We start from the raw sequence: 17,612 nt of genomic DNA, 5'->3' as shown, positions 1-17,612 counted from the left end.
TTAATCAGATGTACTAAGTTCGAATTTAGTCATGAGAATATACAACATTATTAAATCTCTTAAGACCGATTTTTGCAATTCCTTGTTGTCATATCCAACTCGAGTAATTATAATCTTTGAAATCGCATCACGCAGAGTATACTTGGTTCACTAAACAAATACTCCCTTCGATTACATTTATTAGCAAAAAATTACTTTTTAAGTTCATTGAATACACAATGTATTTGGTATATATTATAGACTAAATACATTAGGTATTGAATGAACCTAAAAAGTAGTTTTTTTTCTTATAAATGTGGAGGGAGTATTACTTGTAGGTTTTGTAAGGATATAAACTACTTAGGTCATGTCTAAAAAATCTAAAAAACTGTCGATGTGGACCGTAATGTTGTGCACTTGAATTTTTCAAGTTATTTTGATTCTATTTATTTAACCCGTGGGTGAAATTTAAAGTTTGAATATGATAAATATTTGTTTTTATTTTGTTCATCGCATGTCACGTCAAATTGAAGACAAATTGTACACCTAAAAAACTGAAGATGGGATCAAATTAGCTTTGGTTGGAATAAAAGGGCTACGATTTGTATTCGCAGCGTATGAATGGAATTTGAAAAGGAGATTAAAGAGAGTGAGTTGACAATAACTACTATTGCAAATAGTTAATTGATGTAGTTATTGTCAAATACAAATATAAAAGAAAGTACAAATAACTTTTGGATTACTATATGTGCTAATTGTTGTTGATTTCAGTCCTCCAATTTTGAAACAATGGTGGAGATTGTTAAGTAGTAATTTGGTCAAAGTTTAATGTGATTGACAAATCTCAAATCGTAAATCGGTGATTGAAATCGAATACAACGTTTATCGATAAGATCTTTTATTGTGGGAAATCCAGGCTCATGAATAATTCGATAATACATCCAATGTACTAGTATAGTAGGATTAAATATGTATATATACCTATAAAAGTCTTTTTTTATTTTATTTACGTAAACAAAATAACGAATTTCATTAATCATAGCATTCTCGATATAAGATGATATATTTTCATGAATTTGAGAACTAACATACAACAATGATACCTTTACTAACAAGTGAGTGACATTGTTTATTATCTCTAGATGAAATTTATCTTAAATTTTTATAATAAACTAAGTAAAGCTTTACAAGTATTTAGAATAGCTCCAAATTAGAAAATGTTACAAAGTTTACTAGAGATGTCATCAATCACTTGCTTACAATAAAGTTTAATACACTGCGGCCATCCTCATACTAGAAATTAAAGTCAAACTACCGCCTCCTTTAATTTGTTTTATTTGTGTGTGAGCACCTAAATAATTTTGATTTAAGGTTGTGTCCAAGTAAGTATTTCTCCAAATTATACGGTGTAAAGCCAACAAATGACATGTTCAATCAATGTCATTCAATCAATGTCATTTTGGAAACTTCTATGTTGAGCAATTTAACGCTTACATGCAATATTTGATTCCAAAGATATGTTTTGTGTGGTTTTTTTTCTTCTAAAATAGCGTAATTTTGTTCTTTTCACAGGTAATCTAAAGATTGAAAGGGAGAAAGTATTGACATTTTTAAAGAATAATTACTTAATTTAAAATGCTTAAAGAATACTCCGTGGGCACTCGTTAACAATACCCTTTTATTCCTTCAAAAAAAACAATACCCTTTTATTATAAAGTATTTCAAAATTAATTTAACAATATAAACATTTTATCTTCTTATCCAACATTTTGTTTTAATTTAATTGTTTATGGAAGAAATAACTTTTGTAACATTTCAAACATGTGTTGAAGCTATTTTCTAGAACAATTTTGTAAATTTTTTTAAATAGTCATTTCTGAAATTAAAATTCATCAAGTTAACAAACCAATGACATGTGTTCAATCCATGTGATTTTGGAAACTTCTATACATAGTATAGTAACAAGAAAGATGTTGACCGTTAGTACAATGGAACCAAAAAAAAAAAAAGTCAAAAAAGATAGAATTTTTGCCACCCTAACATGACATGAGCTTCAACTTGAAGTTCAAGTCATGAACATAAAACATGAACTTGAAGTACATGCGTGCAAACACAGCACTATATATTATGATTTTGTATTGTTTTTTTTCTCTCTCTCTAATTGGTTCTCTGCAATCTACCCTTAACTTAATATTCTCCTCATCAGCAGATTCCCTAAAACACCATCTTTCTGCCACTTTCTCTTCATTGCTTTCCAAGCCAAGAATCTCTCTGATTCCTCTCCTCATCTCTTCACTTTTTCAACCACTATTAACCATCCATCTACAATGCCTCTTCTTTTCCATCTCTCTCTTTCTCTTTCTCTTTCTGTTTGTGTCATTTTCATTCTTCTTCCTCTTCCTTCTTCCCTCACTCTCCCTTATGGCTCCTTCTTCTGATCATATCAATCATCTTTCTCATCCATGTATATATGGTACTTTACTTTCCTTCTCTCTTTTCTCTTTTTCTATTCATCAATCATCATCATCAAGATTTTAACCTTATGCACTTTGATATTCAAAGTTATTCCCTTTACACAATTTTACTCCAACCCACTTAAGAAAAATTACAAAAATTTTAACTAGCCCATGAAACTATTATTTGAACTTTAGTTCTTTCATTTGATTTCATTAAAAGGGTATTCTCAAAGTTTTGAAATTTACTTTTCATAGTTTTGAAATTTACTTTTCATATGAATCCAAAAAAGGTATGATTGTCTAGACCATGTTACTTACATGAAACACCGTCACAAACACAAACATCAAACATGGACACTGACACGTCGATGTTAGTAATAATTTGAGAAAATGAAAGTGAATGAATGTAATAACATGTGTCGGTAGTGTAGTGTCAGACACCGAACATGCCTTCAATTGGGTTTGTGATCACTATTCAAGAGGTTCTAATTTAACTTATTGAATCATGAAAATTTGGTGGTGATCAGGGGATTATGTGTCTTCACACCCAGAGAGAAAGTCTGGTTTCATGAAATGGCTTAGTAAGCTTTTCAAAGGTGGGTCCAATAGAGGAAGGAGTGGTCGTCATCATTATGATCCTGCAGAGGAAGGCATGTCTTGGCGTGCTCCATCTAGAGCTTTGGTAAACAACACCACTCAATTTCATTTTTCTTCAATAATATATAATGTTATGATTCTTGTTTGTTATGAATGGAGGAAATTGCACTATTGTTCTTAAATGACACACACACTTGACACTTCATTTGTTGACATTGACCTCCCCTTAGTTACACATATGTTTCCAACATTCAATAAGTTCCAACATGTGTGTGATTTTTTAGAAACATGGTGGAAAAAGAATCTCTCTTATTACTTTGTTTAAAGTGAAAAATTATACTTATTATGTACTAAATCCACGGTGATCCTCTTACAAATCACCAAATAATTACTATGTTAACGCATTCTCTAGTGGAGATTCGAACTCTCGATTTTGATTACAAAGCTAAGAAGTCGCCACTGCGCTAATGTTCACGACATCATCACAACCTCAAACTTTAGAAAGTATACTTTTTTGACTTATTTTTGGTTGATTATATAGCCTATTGATCTCATCAAGATGAAGTGAGACTTAGTATTATTTGGACTAATAATTGGTTTAACAGTAGTTTATATTCCATTCCCTTGACTAAGATGGAAGAGGAAACCATATTATATTCAATTATTATCATGATAAGTATGTTTTTTTTTTTTTTTTGACTCAAGGATAAGATGTGTTGAACAATACTATTGATGTAATTAGGATGATCGTGCTAGAGCTCAGAAGGAGAAAGAGGATTTAGGCCATGCAATGTCACTTTCTTCAGCAGAAGATATGAAGAGACCAAATGGTTGGTACTTAATTTTCAAAAAAAAGTGCTTTTTGCTCACTTGGTAGTATAGTTGATTAAATTTCTAATCAAAGATTGAATTTTTATTTGCATTAGCCCATCAAGGATATAGGTGGGGGGGAGAAAATGAAGATTATGGAAAGGCACTTCATGATAACTTTAACTCATCTGCACACCCTCCTTATGCTCCTGCACCATTTTATCCCAATGAATACAGGTGAAATCTTTGCTCTCTTAATACATGAAAAGCAAGTTATTTTGCTATCATTTATAATTGGTAATGTGTGTTGTGGCATTGAACAGAAGACTATGTGGGGGCTGCAATCAGGAGATAATCTATGGAAATTGTTTAGGGTGCATGGATACTTATTTTCATCCAGACTGCTTTCGATGCCACTCTTGTCATTCTCCCATTACCGAGCGCGAGGTAGTTTGATCCTCTTTATGAGATTTTGAGATCATCAGTTTGAGACATTTTTTCTATCTGTACCTGACTATTTTTTTGTTTGTTGATCCAAGTTTTCTTTGTCAGGGAAGCATCCATATCACAAATCTTGTTTTAAAGAGTTGACTCACCCAAAATGTGAAGTTTGCTTCCAATTTGTAAGATTAATCTTCCTTTGCTTACTCAAGTTGTTCTGCTTTATAATTGTTACATTTTATTGCATTTCATATACCTTATAAGAACTATGACATTAATTAATGAAAAAGAAACCAATTAGCATTCTAGTCTCCGAATAAAGCTGGACTTTTGAAACACATTCAGAGCTCCATTTCCCTCTCATTGATAATTTACTTCATTTACAAGACTAGACTACTTAAAATGTCAACTCCTGTCTATCAATTGGCCTAACATCTTCACATTTAGGCCCTGTTTGCGAAAAACAACTTAATTAACCACTTATAGCATAGACACATGTTGCACAAGTGGTTATGTATATGCAATTTCAATAACAAAATAGATAATAAAGTCAATCTGTGTAAAACTTATAAAAATAAGCTGAAAATAACTTATGAACATTTCATAAGCTGTTTGTATAAACTCTACCAAACAGGCTCAAAAGTGCTTATGTACATAAACTCAAAAAAGCTAGTCAAAACAGGCTATATTAACACACATGAGATTTTGATTTTACTTTCAGATTCCTATAAATGCTGCTGGTTTGATTGAGTATAGATGCCACCCCTTTTGGTCCCAAAAGTATTGTCCATCTCATGAATATGACAATACAGCTCGCTGCTGTAGTTGTGAAAGATTAGAGGTACTAATTTAACTTCCACTCTAAATTGTTTCATAATTCATATTTCCAAAACAACCAATGAATAACTTTAATCTATATCTTATTTTGCTGTTACTTTTATCTTCCTCTTGAAGCCTCGGAATACGAAATACTACAGACTCGAGGACGGGCGAAGCTTGTGCTTAGAGTGCATGGAATCTGCTATAATGGATACTGGTGACTGTCAGCCTCTATACCATTCAATCAGAGATTATTATGAAGGAATGCATATGAAAATTGATCAGCAAGTTCCCATGCTTCTTGTTGAAAGAGAAGCACTTAATGATGCTATTGTTGGAGAGAAGACTGTAATGAAAATTTCATTCTTTGTTTTAGTTAATTAATTAAAATTTTAATTCCTCTTAATTACTCTATATTGTTTCTGTCAGGGATTTCACCATTTGCCAGAAACAAGAGGTTTATGCCTTTCGGAAGAGCAAACTGTGACCAGTGTATGATATTTTAACACATGTTCACTTGTTTTCTTTGATTAGAATGTGGAAGCTATCATGAACAAGTTAGAAATTGTTTGATAATTTTACTATTTTCTGATTTTATGTTGTTTCAGATTCATAGAAGGCCAAGAATTGGAGGCCATAGACTTATAGGCATGAGAACTCAACCTCAAAAGCTAATAAGAAAATGTGAAGTTACAGCAATTCTTGTTCTATATGGTCTACCAAGGTAACTATGGACAGTGGAAACTTGGCTTTTGAACCCCTCAGAAATTACCTTATGAAAAAATTGTAGATCATACATTTTTCCATTTAGTGAATCATCAATTTAGTGCTTGAAATAGAACAGGTTCTGTAAAATTGAAATGTTTTTACCGGATATTTTTATGGCATGCAGGTTACTAACAGGTGCTATACTTGCCCATGAGTTGATGCATGCATGGTTACGCCTTAAAGGTATATACACATATTTTTCATCCTTATGTTGGTATTCCAACTTCTAAGTATACATGACTTTCATCTTGTTCATCTTGAAATATGTAGGTTATCGCAATCTCAGTCCTGAAGTAGAGGAAGGCATATGTCAGGTTCTGTCATATATGTGGCTTGAGTCAGAAGTTATGCCAGCAACAAACTCTCATTGCATGGCATCAACATCCACAGCTGCTGCTTCTTCCTCAAAGAAAGGTGCAAAGTCTCATGTTGAAAACAAATTGGGTGAATTCTTCAAGAATCAAATTGTCAATGATTCTTCTCCAGCTTATGGTGGTGGTTTTAGAGCTGCAAATGAAGCTGTTAATAAATATGGTCTACGTAGTACTCTCGAACATATTCGTTTGACTGGTTTTATCCCTGTGTAATAAGAACACATGTTCTCTAAGTATGGATTGAAAAGCTTGTTGTCTTCTTTTTTATTGTTCTACAAGTGACTATTGGTCTTTTTTATCCAACTTGGTCTCTTGTGGATTGCTTCAAAACTCAAGGCAGAGAGAGGCTCGAACGTCCTGTGAGGATGTCAGAGTACAGTTTGACAAAAAATTATGTATTCTCTACTTTCATTTCCTAATGTATTTAGCTTATTATTTCATCAATGAAGTTGACAATATGCTGAGTAACGTTGCTTTCACAAATATTTTTAAGCAAAGCCTCCCTCACTTATTGATTTTTTTTCCAACATATTAGCAAATGTGCTTAAAGAATAATTACAATAGAAAATAAAATGTTATAATGACTTGACCTATTTGAAGAATTTTGTCAGAGAAATATTCCCTATAAATTGACAACATTTTTAAATAATGTTCAGAATGACCCTATAACAAATCCAGAGTCCTTGATAATGAATTTATCACTTTCACTACGGGCCAAATGAAAACAATGGACTACAATTAATATTCTAAAGTGTGACAAAAATAAAGAAAAGCAAAGGTGTTCATGTAACTATCATTGCTATAGGAAGAATGGGTCACTTCTCAAAAGATTACATGGTGCACAACACTGCAACGGGACTGGATGCCTTCAAATGCACTTGTAAAATCTGTCTCCTTAAGGCACTGAGTTGCAGTTGCAGCCTTGCTATATAGTAATTTCATTAGCCTTTCATTTTTTTTTTTTTTTTTTGAGTCAAGACCCATAAGTAACAGCCTAATATTAAATGTTGTTCAAGTGTCTGTACAGGCAAAAATGCGATCCCCACAGTAGCACTACAACGTTGCCCAACCATGAGAATCTAGGAAATGAGAACTTCAATCGATAAATATAACTTAACGGTCTTAACCCTTTTGCATGAATAAGTAACTTTGTCGTTTCACTTCTTGCAGATCAGACTCCAAAGTTGATGGGTGTAATCATACGGTAGTAATCTCCGCTAAAACCATCTTCAGTGTCTCATAGGTCATAAAACAAATGCCTACACCAGGCACAACCTTATAGTATTCAGGTAAAATTCCTCTGTAAAGGCCACGCAAACCTTCTGACCGGAATATATGCTTGAATGTACCAAAGAGACCTGTATTGTACACACGGGCTCGCCCACCAGCCCCCTCAAGTTGCTTCCTCCGTCTAACAAGATCCAATGGAAACGTTGCTGCATATAAGAAGATAACAGATGAATTCAACCGTAGGCATTCTAGTCTACAAGAGATTCACTATTACCTGATCCCTTTTTATGTGAAATGCACCATCAAATCAAGTAATGTTATAAATTGACCCCAGTGAGAACTAATTCCAAAACCAGAAATCTAATCATATTTGAAATGAATAAGCTATACAGACAAAACATAATTTGTTATTGAAGTGGTCATGTGTCTTTGACAAAGTTGCAAGCCTGCACTGGACAATTACATTTACAGGTCATGCCTAAGAAAGACAGCACTACACAGGTATTGAAACCACGAGACTCTCCGCAATTTGTTGTCAAATGGACAAGATATGGATGAGCAAGTTTTTCTTATGATAGCTGTATTTAAACAACTCAAGAACATGAAAGATGCTAGCGATGAAAACCACAAGCCTGCCTGAACATACAGTTGTTGTAGCAGTGGCAGAAAAACATACTATTGCTGTATTGGTTCTACTAGTTTTATATCCAAGTAGTTAGTGTCAATAGAATACAGTTTTGACAAAATCCACCATCCAATTGATATTGATAATATATGGTTTTCTTTCTTTGAAGGAACTCTAGATCTTTTGTATCCTATGTTGACAATTTCATTTATCCATTGGCTTTTATCATGAGCAACTATATTATAATTTCTAATCACAATTTTCTTCGTTTAGGATTATGCTGATTGATACTATTAAAACAGTAAGACTAGATTCCTCAGAAACATGTGAACAAGTACAGAAGAATTCTGATATCCGTCCAAACATCAGGTGAAGGTAACCTAGGTGAGAAGCATACCTCAAAGAGGACACCTCTCACATTTGGTAACCGAGGGAATGATATAGGTTCATCCAAGAAATGACATTATGTGACGGAATCAGCTGCATAACTTGGGGAGACATGTCATAAAATAAAACTTGGGAACATGATTACTTCAGCAAGATCTTTAGATAATAATAAATTTCCTGAAAAACAGGAAAAGTGTGATTTTGTTATCTTCCCTTACTAAATTTTCAAATGGCAGATAAAATAACAACTCCATCCCGGTCTCTGGTTCTAGGGGTCAGTCTGGTTAGATGCTTCGTGCAGTTATCTGCATCAAAAGCATAGCAAACCACTACAGATATTAACTTCTTTAATATCATTTGTTTCAACAAATTCAATAGTTTGACTAAAGGATTCTTCAATTTTTATTTAACTGGTTATTAAATATTTGATGCAACAACACTAAATTGAGCACACTTGATGCCAGAGATGTAGGAAAAAGGTAAATACCAAAAGAATATACAAACCCCAATTGCAAGAAACATCAAAAGGTAAATTATCAGGAATATGTATAGGAGAAGTAACCTCAAAAGTTCAACAATCAAGAATACTTATGAGAAAAAGAAAATAAAAAGTGCAAGTTCAAATTTTTCCTTTTGATAACTAACCTGTTGATGATGCAATGCCTGAAAGACTGCCACAAGCCAGACTAACAACAACAGTTGAATCATCGGATCTGATGAATAGAAACAATAAAATTAATATAGTTGTAGTTTATGAATATACATGAATTAGAGGAAAATCAGTGGTTACATTAAAATGCTGAATTACTTTAGAATTAATACCTGTTTGACATCCAAAACGATCTCAAGCTTTCATATACGGAGAAGCTGATTGCTATATTTGGCCCAACAGTCTGCATTAGCACCAGTAAGTGGCTAAGTCCACAAGAAAGGAATATATGCTTTGAGTAATGGTAAATTGATAATAACATCATACCAAGAGGGTAGTTCCAAGTCCCTTATAAAGGCCGAGTAATCCCTCTTCCTTGACAATTGTTTGTAAAGCATGTCCAATACCTCTATAGTAAGTAAAATTCGTCTGCAAAATTTTAACAATTTTAATTGTTACGAAGAAGATGACAAATATAAGAATATTTAATAACTAGCTTTGTATGAACAGTTTCAAAATAAGACAAAGTGAAAGTCAGAGTCCAAGTCTTGCAAGTTTCCAAAATTGAAATTAAGAGGATGTATTTTCAAAATAAGACGATGCACACGACGTATCTCAAAAGCATTTGATGATTTAAAACTTACCTGTGCAGCAAGCCGCGTTCTTACAAGATCCAAGGGATAAGTAGATGTAGCAGCAGTTATGCCTGCCAACCCACCACCAACAAAATGTATACAAAGATCTGCACTGATATTATCTCTATTACTTTGCAGTTGCGGAATCGTCCTCAGAAACTGCACGTATAAAAAACAAATCGATATAAAAACAAAATCCGACAACAAAAGTGCATATCAATCATCACAAACTACCAATATTCTTACCTTCTTGTAATGCTCGTAAGAATAAAAGTTAACAGAAGAGTAAGGTAAACGGTGAGCAATTGTAACTAGATTCCCTTTCCAAAAAGCCCTAAACCCCTCTTCATGGATTATTCTTGAAGCTTCATTCCATATACTCGCTTTCCTCAAAGTTGCAACATTAGAATGCATCCCTTGAATCTGCAAAAATTATAAATTAAAAAACATTTTCATAATAATTCTAGAAAACTAAGGTTTCAACATTAACATCCTCAATAACCTGTACCCCCACCATCTCTCTCTCAATCATTGTTATCGAGTGAATCACCAACACAGTGACAAAAATTATAAGCATCAAGCAATTTAGTCACCAAAATTATCGAAATTCGAGAGACCAAAACCTAGTGCCTGTTTTGATTGACTTATTTGAGTTTATCTACTTAACATGAACACTTGTAAGACTATGACCCTATTTGGATAAACAACTTATCTGCAGCTTATAGCACAAACACTTATCATGATAATCGCTTATGTATAAGCTATTTCTATAGCAAAAGATAAATAAAGTTAAATTATTTTTGTATAAGCTATAAACTGTTATCATTAGCCATCTTAGAGAATTTATAAAAACAAAGCTGAAAACAGCTTATAAACATGTCATTAGCTGTTTTTATAAGTTCTCCCAAACAGCTTATGAGTTATGACATACCCACATACCATTTTTACCTTATTTTCATAAACTCGCTAAGATAGCTATATGAAAACAGCTTATAGCTTATCAAAAAACAATTTAACTTTATTTCATCTTTTATTACAGAAAATTAAGCTTATGAAAACAGCTCGTAGCTTATGAATAATAGCTTATACATAAGTGCTTATATCTTAAGCTATAATCTACAAATTAAGCTGTTTATCCACAAAATCATAAGCAACAACCAATTCAGTCCCCAAAATTATCTCAATTCAAAACCAAATTAATTAACTCATACAGTTTTAAAAACTAAATTAATCATTCACTATATGAAATTTAGTAGCATAGTCCAAAATACAACAAAATTACTAATACCCAATAACAAAATGAATAAAAAAGATAATTTTTTTACGAAATTAAACAAAAAAAGAATAAATTTTTCACCTGAAAAAGGATTGTGAGTCTAGCAAGTGGCGCAGTACAAGTTTTACTCAAAGCTCCGGCAACTCCTCCGGCGAGAAGCTGAGAAATAGTTCCAATCTGTTGCGGCGGTGGTTGTTGTTTAACTAACTTCCGAACACCACCGTCCACCGTTACACCAACCCTAGCTTCCGTTTGCATCTCCAAATTCCAATTTTACCCCTCTCTATTTCTTCTCGATTACCCTTTAACAACACTTTCTGATATTGAAATTGAATTTCTTCACTTTCAATTTCAATTGAAGAAGAAAACACAGCATTTTTTTTCTCTCTGAACCTTTTGCTATTAAGCGACGTCGTTTTTGCGATTCGGTTTGTTCAAAACGGTAGCGTATTAAGAAGGGTTTGCTTCAAGAGGAGTGTTTAAAGGATTAAAGGTGTTGGTAGTGATCTAATGCGGTTGATTGCAGTGTATTATTGTGTTTCTTTCTTGATGTGTGGTGGAATTTGGGGTTAAGGGGATTGTTAATTTAATGTGGGAGTAGGTGTAGGGGATAAATTTGGGTGAGGAATATGAGGTTTGTATAGTGAGGAATATGCGTTGGATTTGAAATTAGACAGCTGTGGATATTAAGGGTAGGGTCTACGTCGGTTAATTCAAGTATCCTATTAAATAAAGACATGTGGAATGGAATTTATTGTAAAACATTCCTTTATCACCTTTACAATTTACCAATGACCCCACAATGACTAGCTTTGCTTTACCTCTTGGAAACGTTTTTGGGTATATTGACGGGATATATCAATCCTTAGCACTAAGATGAGAGAAATATCTATGTACTCCCTCCGGTCTCAAATGTAAGAAACTTTTCACTTTTTTGGTTCATTCAATAAATGATGTATGTGGTCTATAATAAAGACAACATATATTATTTATTGAATGAATCTAAAATGTGAAAAGTTTCTTACATTTGAGACCAGATGGAGTATATAAATTTGTCAAAAGATGGGAAAGAAAGACAAGAGACTTTTCTTCAAAAAAAGACAAGAGACTTGAATTAAGTGAAGTGTATTAAAAATGAAGAAGATAAAGTTTTGGTTTAGGAGAAAGATATAAAGGATACATTTCAAAGTTATTTAAAGAAGGAAATGAGATCTCACATACGCTAATAAGCTGAATACTAGAGAGGAGAACAAAACTGCAATTACTATCGTCAGATTCAAGAACACAAGGTTAAAGAAACGTTAAAAATGATGAGTAATGACAAGACAATTGGGTACATATAGAAGTGTGAAAAAGTTTGGAGAGAGATATTGGGGGCTCACATAAGTCATACCATGAAGTTATTAGAAAAAAAATGATAGAAAAGAGACTAAGAAAAGAGACCTAAGTTAAAGAAAACCAATTCAGTTTTATGCTTGGGAGGTCAGCAATGGAAGCAATATACTTACTACAATATGTGAAGGAGCAATACTAAATGGATCAAAAGGAAGTGCACTTAGTATTCATTGATTTGGAGAAGACATGTGATAGAGAAATAGGAGAGGTTTTGTGGAAAGCCCAAAAGAAGAAAGATGTTAGGGTGGCCTATATTAGAGCCATCAAGGATATGTATAAGGGGGTCTCGACTAGTGTGAGAACATAAGGTGTAGAAATCAAAGATTTTCCTATAACAATAAGATTGCACCAAAGTTTAACACTAAGCCCTTATTTTTGGATGTACTTACAGAATAATCCAAGAGAGAGCACAAAGTTGTAAGCTATTTGCAGATGATATAGTCCTACATGGAGAGTTGAAGGAAGAATTAGATGGGAGGTTAGAGACATGGAGACAAGCTTTAGAAACGTACGAGTTTTGCTTAAGTAAAAGCAATACATAGTGTATGAAATGCAATTTTAGCAAGAGGCGGAGGCGTTTCTAGTGTAGAGGTGAAAGTTGAAGATCATATCATACCACAAGTTACATAGTTTTTATAATGTGGTTCTATAGTACAAAACAACATAGAAATAGAAGGAGATGTAAGCCATCGAATCCATGCTGGATGGTTAAATGGAGGAGTGTCTCAGGCGTTCTATGTGATACGAAAGTACCGCTTAAGTTGAAGGGAAAATTTTATCGGACAACCGTAAGATCGACGATGTTGTACATGAGAGATTGTTGGGCGGTAAAGAACCAACACAAACATAAAATAAGCGTAGCAGAGATAATGATGTTATGTTGGATGCATGGTAAGGCTGAGATAGATCTAAAAATGACGACATTAGAGAGAGAGAGTTAGGGTAGCCTCTATAGTAAAAGATATGGTAGAAACTAGATTTGGATGGTTTGGGCATGTAGAGAGAAGACCTGTTAATTATGTAGATTAAGGAGAATAAATCAAATAAAGGGGATTCAGATCATTAGAGGTATGGGTAGATCTAGAAAAACTATACGAAAAACTATTATGAAGGATCTAGAGATAAATGAGTTGGAGAAAGACATGATTTTTGATAGATTATCATAACATCGATTGATTCATACAACTGATCTCACTTAATAGAATAAGGCTTGATTGATGTTATTGGTTGAGTTTAATTTATTAACATGTTGCATGGGAAACTTTTTTCCACATGGATCAAATGATATGTGTAAACGATTTTTAAAAGATGTCATATTTCTTCGGTCTTAAGTATAAAAGAAAAGAAAAATCAAACAAAATAGATGTATATAGTTTAAATTTCTAGCCAAGTACATTAACTACCTGAGTAATACAATAATTAATTATGATCTTACTTATACTTGTAACCTGATACTAGATGGAGTATGCATAACTGCAAATTGTGATTATAAGGTTTGGCATGGAATAGATTTGGCAATTTATATTTACTGTAATTATTTGAGCATATATACTCCTTATGTTTTGTTTTGAGGGCTAGCTTATATACGGGTAGCACTTTGGTGCCATTAAATCTGGGCCATTAATGGCACCAAGATAGATGTGTTGTGTGGCCCAGATGCAATGACAATGTGTTTGTGTGGCCCAGATTTAATGGCACGGTGCCATTAATGGCACCAAAGTGCTACCCCTTATATACTCAGTCAAGTATAAAAAAAGAAAGCATAAACAACTACTCCTTCTGACTTCTTCGACCATATCTATCCAGGGCCGTTCCTATGAAACTGGAGGCACGACTCTCATAGTAAAAATAAGCTTCTAATAAAAAAAGGCACAATTTTTTAAAAAGATTAATCTTCTATTTAAATTAAAAATAACACTCGTATAATGATTATTAGCCACCAAAATCAAATTAGTAATTATTTTTACTAAAGACGTGTTTTTTAACTTAGAAATAGAAACATGGAACATGATTTTTTACTTAGAAATTGAAACATGAAACATGTTTATTTTTCTTTTTTGAGTGGGGGTGGGGGATAATTGAACAATAATTTTTTTCTTGATGCCCATCACTTTAGGAGGTCCAACTCGGTTGAGCTCTTTGCACTCCCAAAAAGAGTCCTGCATCTATCAAATATCAAATGGAATTATGGAATTGTCGGCACAAAAATGAACAATGTGAATCACATGGACTCTAAAGTCTAAAAGATCAGATTGACTCATCTTTTGTTGAATACGGAGTACAACTATAATTATTTTGAAAAATATCCTGCAATAGTATCAGTTTTTTGAACGACTTTATATGTAGTTTAAAATTAAAATTAATTTCTCATCTTATTATGGTTCCAATGGTTCAAACAAAACGGACAAAACTAAAAAACTATACCGAACAAAAAAATTACAAAACCGACAAATCAGTATACAAATTTTGGTTTTGGTTTGACGTATTTCTTCATTACGGATGGAAATTGGTACTATCATGCTTAATAATGTACAGAGACATGATCTTTTAAAAACTGTTTTCTACCATCAGTTTTTTTTTGTTACTTTTTTCTACCATCAGTTTGGACAAGTGTAGCTATTTTTTTTTTTTTTTTAAGATGCTAAATAACCCACCCAAATTGGCATCAGAGAGACCTTACGGAGGAGCACAATCCCAAGACCCAAACCAATACCACCAGGCCAACCCAAGTGGATTGTACAAGTGTAGCTATCTTAAATGAGATTATGTTTCACATTTCTTTGAATAAAATCATATAAATTTTAAAAATTCTATTTGTACTCGAACCCTAGTTAACACTTATTTTCCTTAATGATTTTCTTATGTAATGATTTTTTTAACTATTTTGATGACTCTATGCAAGTTGAAAATTTAAAGGTATTTACGTAACTTTTAAATGTTTTTATGATTTTTTTAATTGATTTTTAGACTGTCAATCAAACAAAACCAAATACTATTCGTTTAGTTTGGTTGGGTTTCACTTTTAAAAAGTGGTGAGAACATAATCAATCAAATAAATTGATATACATTTGATTAATCCTACCATTTTTTGTCTGAGAACCGAACCAAATTGTTTACACCCAAAAGTAGAGCTGTCAAAACGGGCCGGCCCGAAAGCCCGAATTAAATGCAGGGCCTGGGCCGAAAATTTGGAGCCCGAATCGATTCAGGGCTTTTTGGCCCGGCCCGAAAAAGCCCGTAGCCCGGTCGGGCCGCGGGCGGCCCGCAAGCCCGCCAAAAAATACAATTTTTTTTTGTCTTTGTGTGTATATGAAATTCAGTTCTTAGTTCTCACACAGGCGCCAGACAATACCATCTTCGCAAGCTCACTCACGTCTCAGAATTAATATAAAATAATATTCAGTCAATTGAGAACCGTTTTTTTTCCGTATTAATGTTAGTTTTTTTTTTTTGGTGACATTAGATGTGCAAAAGTGCAACACTTATAAACTTCAACTGTTCAACATCACACCCATGTTAATTACATCCAAGTGATTGCCTCGATATTTCATTTTCATCTTATTTTAATAAAATTATTTTTTGATTTTTGAAAGAAAAAAAAAAGATACGGGCCAGGGCCGGCCCGTTAACCCGGGAGCCCCTGCAGGGCCGGGCTCGGGCCCCAATTTTCCAGCCCATATTCGAACCGGGCTTTTTAGCCCGGCCCTAAAAAGCCCGTTGCCCGACCGGGCCGGGCCTAAACGGGCCGGGCCGCCCGTTTTGACAGCTCTACTCAAAAGTATATCAAAAAAATACACTAATGACCCTAGTGTATTTTTTTGTTATACTTTGGATCATGCTACTCATTGACCCTAGTGTATTTTTTTGTCTTTATAAATCAAAATATATAGGTTTCTATCTCCAAAAAAAAATCATAATATAAATTATGTATTTTGATGAGGCATAACTAGCTTAAATTGCTTTGAGGGTGATGTTAAGAATTATCACATAGTAAAGATAAGATGATAGAGATATTGCATATTATATGCAGGGACCGGAGTTCGAACCCCGAACACCCCATCTCTTCACATTTAAAATAGGTTGGACACCGTTCCAACTCAAATTCAAACATGGACATACCACACTCAATAATTTGATGCATCCATGCATTTGACACACCCGTGTTCGTTTAATTAAGATCGGATGGTTTAGATTTTAATGTTTTAAATAAAAATAAGAAACACCGAATGTAATATTTGAAATGTTAAATCTCGATACAACTATATATGAGCCGTCAAATTATTGATGGCAGGCAATCCGAGTTTTTCAAATTCATGCCAAGTTAAAAAAATGGACGCTTGTTCAACTATTTGACACGAAGATTATTAAAAAAAGAGAAATGTTAACGAGTGTACTCGAAACACTCTTTAATTATTTTAAATTTTAAATGAAGATATTATTCTTTAAAAGAGTTAAACATTTTATTTTCATGCATTGAATACATTTATTCTCATAAAAAAAAACTTACTGTTTATGATTTTTAAAGAGCGCAGTCGAGACACTCTTTAGCAAGACCCGGAAATCTTTTATAGCTTCAAATTTTTTTTTTATGCTTTAAGTAATTTGAAGTATTTTATAGAGAATTTTAAAAAAGTATTTTGTGTTTGTTTAAAGTTATCAAAAGTGTTTCTCTCTTTTCTATTAAAAATAATTTTCTTCTAAAACTAATCAAAGTAACATTTTATTTTCAACAAAAAATCATTTTTTAACAAAATAATTCTTGAAAATAACTTACACATAAATGTACAAAATAATTTTGTAGTAATCTCTCCCTCTCAAAATAAAAAGTTTGTAGTAATCTTAGATAGACAAACGGATCCATTGATTGGGTTGGTTTTCTACACATCACCACCCATCTAGGTCTATTGAAAAATAAAAATAAAAATTGAAATTTATTATCATTAACATAATAAAATTATAAATTTTTTTGAAAGAAAAAAATTAATTATTTGTTATTACAAAAAGTATAACTATTAAATAATAATAAAGTTACTATAATAATATTTTGTATCAAAATTATTTTAAAATATGAAATAAAATGAAATAATATATATAAAATAATTTTTTTTATTTATGTGAGTGTTTTTTTCTCTCACTCACTTGTGGGTGGATTTTGTGTTCGGGTTTATAGA

At 32.8% G+C, this 17,612-nt stretch overlaps 2 protein-coding genes across 4 annotated transcripts; one reads left to right on the top strand and one right to left on the bottom strand.

Moving 5' to 3' along the window:
* The first annotated feature begins 2,322 nt into the window (after positions 1 to 2,322).
* Positions 2,323 to 6,712, top strand: LOC146923978 (protein DA1-related 2-like). The gene is made up of 12 exons (XM_085709046.1): positions 2,323 to 2,452; positions 2,963 to 3,117; positions 3,775 to 3,862; positions 3,959 to 4,079; positions 4,166 to 4,289; positions 4,382 to 4,465; positions 5,005 to 5,124; positions 5,238 to 5,450; positions 5,532 to 5,594; positions 5,711 to 5,826; positions 5,995 to 6,053; positions 6,141 to 6,712. Exons 1-12 carry the CDS (start codon positions 2,401 to 2,403, stop codon positions 6,455 to 6,457), a joined length of 1,512 nt encoding a protein of 503 aa, XP_085565172.1. The 5' UTR covers positions 2,323 to 2,400; the 3' UTR covers positions 6,458 to 6,712.
* Positions 6,713 to 6,846: 134 nt separating this feature from the next.
* On the bottom strand, positions 6,847 to 11,498 carry LOC146923977 (uncharacterized). 3 transcript variants are annotated; one of them, XR_015009939.1, is made up of 8 exons: positions 11,128 to 11,498; positions 10,017 to 10,193; positions 9,780 to 9,929; positions 9,463 to 9,564; positions 9,309 to 9,379; positions 9,132 to 9,199; positions 8,497 to 8,791; positions 6,847 to 7,680 (listed from the first exon to the last, which is right to left on the bottom strand). XR_015009939.1 is itself a non-coding variant. In XM_085709047.1 (7 exons), exons 1-7 carry the CDS (start codon positions 11,302 to 11,304, stop codon positions 7,442 to 7,444), a joined length of 984 nt encoding a protein of 327 aa, XP_085565173.1. In that variant the 5' UTR covers positions 11,305 to 11,498; the 3' UTR covers positions 6,847 to 7,441. The 3 variants fall into 3 exon arrangements, 1 of the variants encoding a protein (XP_085565173.1); XR_015009940.1 differs by having other exon boundaries at positions 8,497 to 8,663; XM_085709047.1 differs by lacking the exon at positions 8,497 to 8,791.
* Positions 11,499 to 17,612: the final 6,114 nt, after the last annotated feature.

This window comes from Medicago sativa, chromosome 5 (assembly GCF_051527215.1).
Source record: "Medicago sativa cultivar Bolivia chromosome 5, Bolivia_mono, whole genome shotgun sequence".
Classification (NCBI taxonomy): Eukaryota; Viridiplantae; Streptophyta; class Magnoliopsida; order Fabales; family Fabaceae; genus Medicago; species Medicago sativa.
The sequence above is the reverse complement of the archived record's forward strand: the minus strand, read 5'-3'. Positions and strand labels throughout refer to the sequence as shown.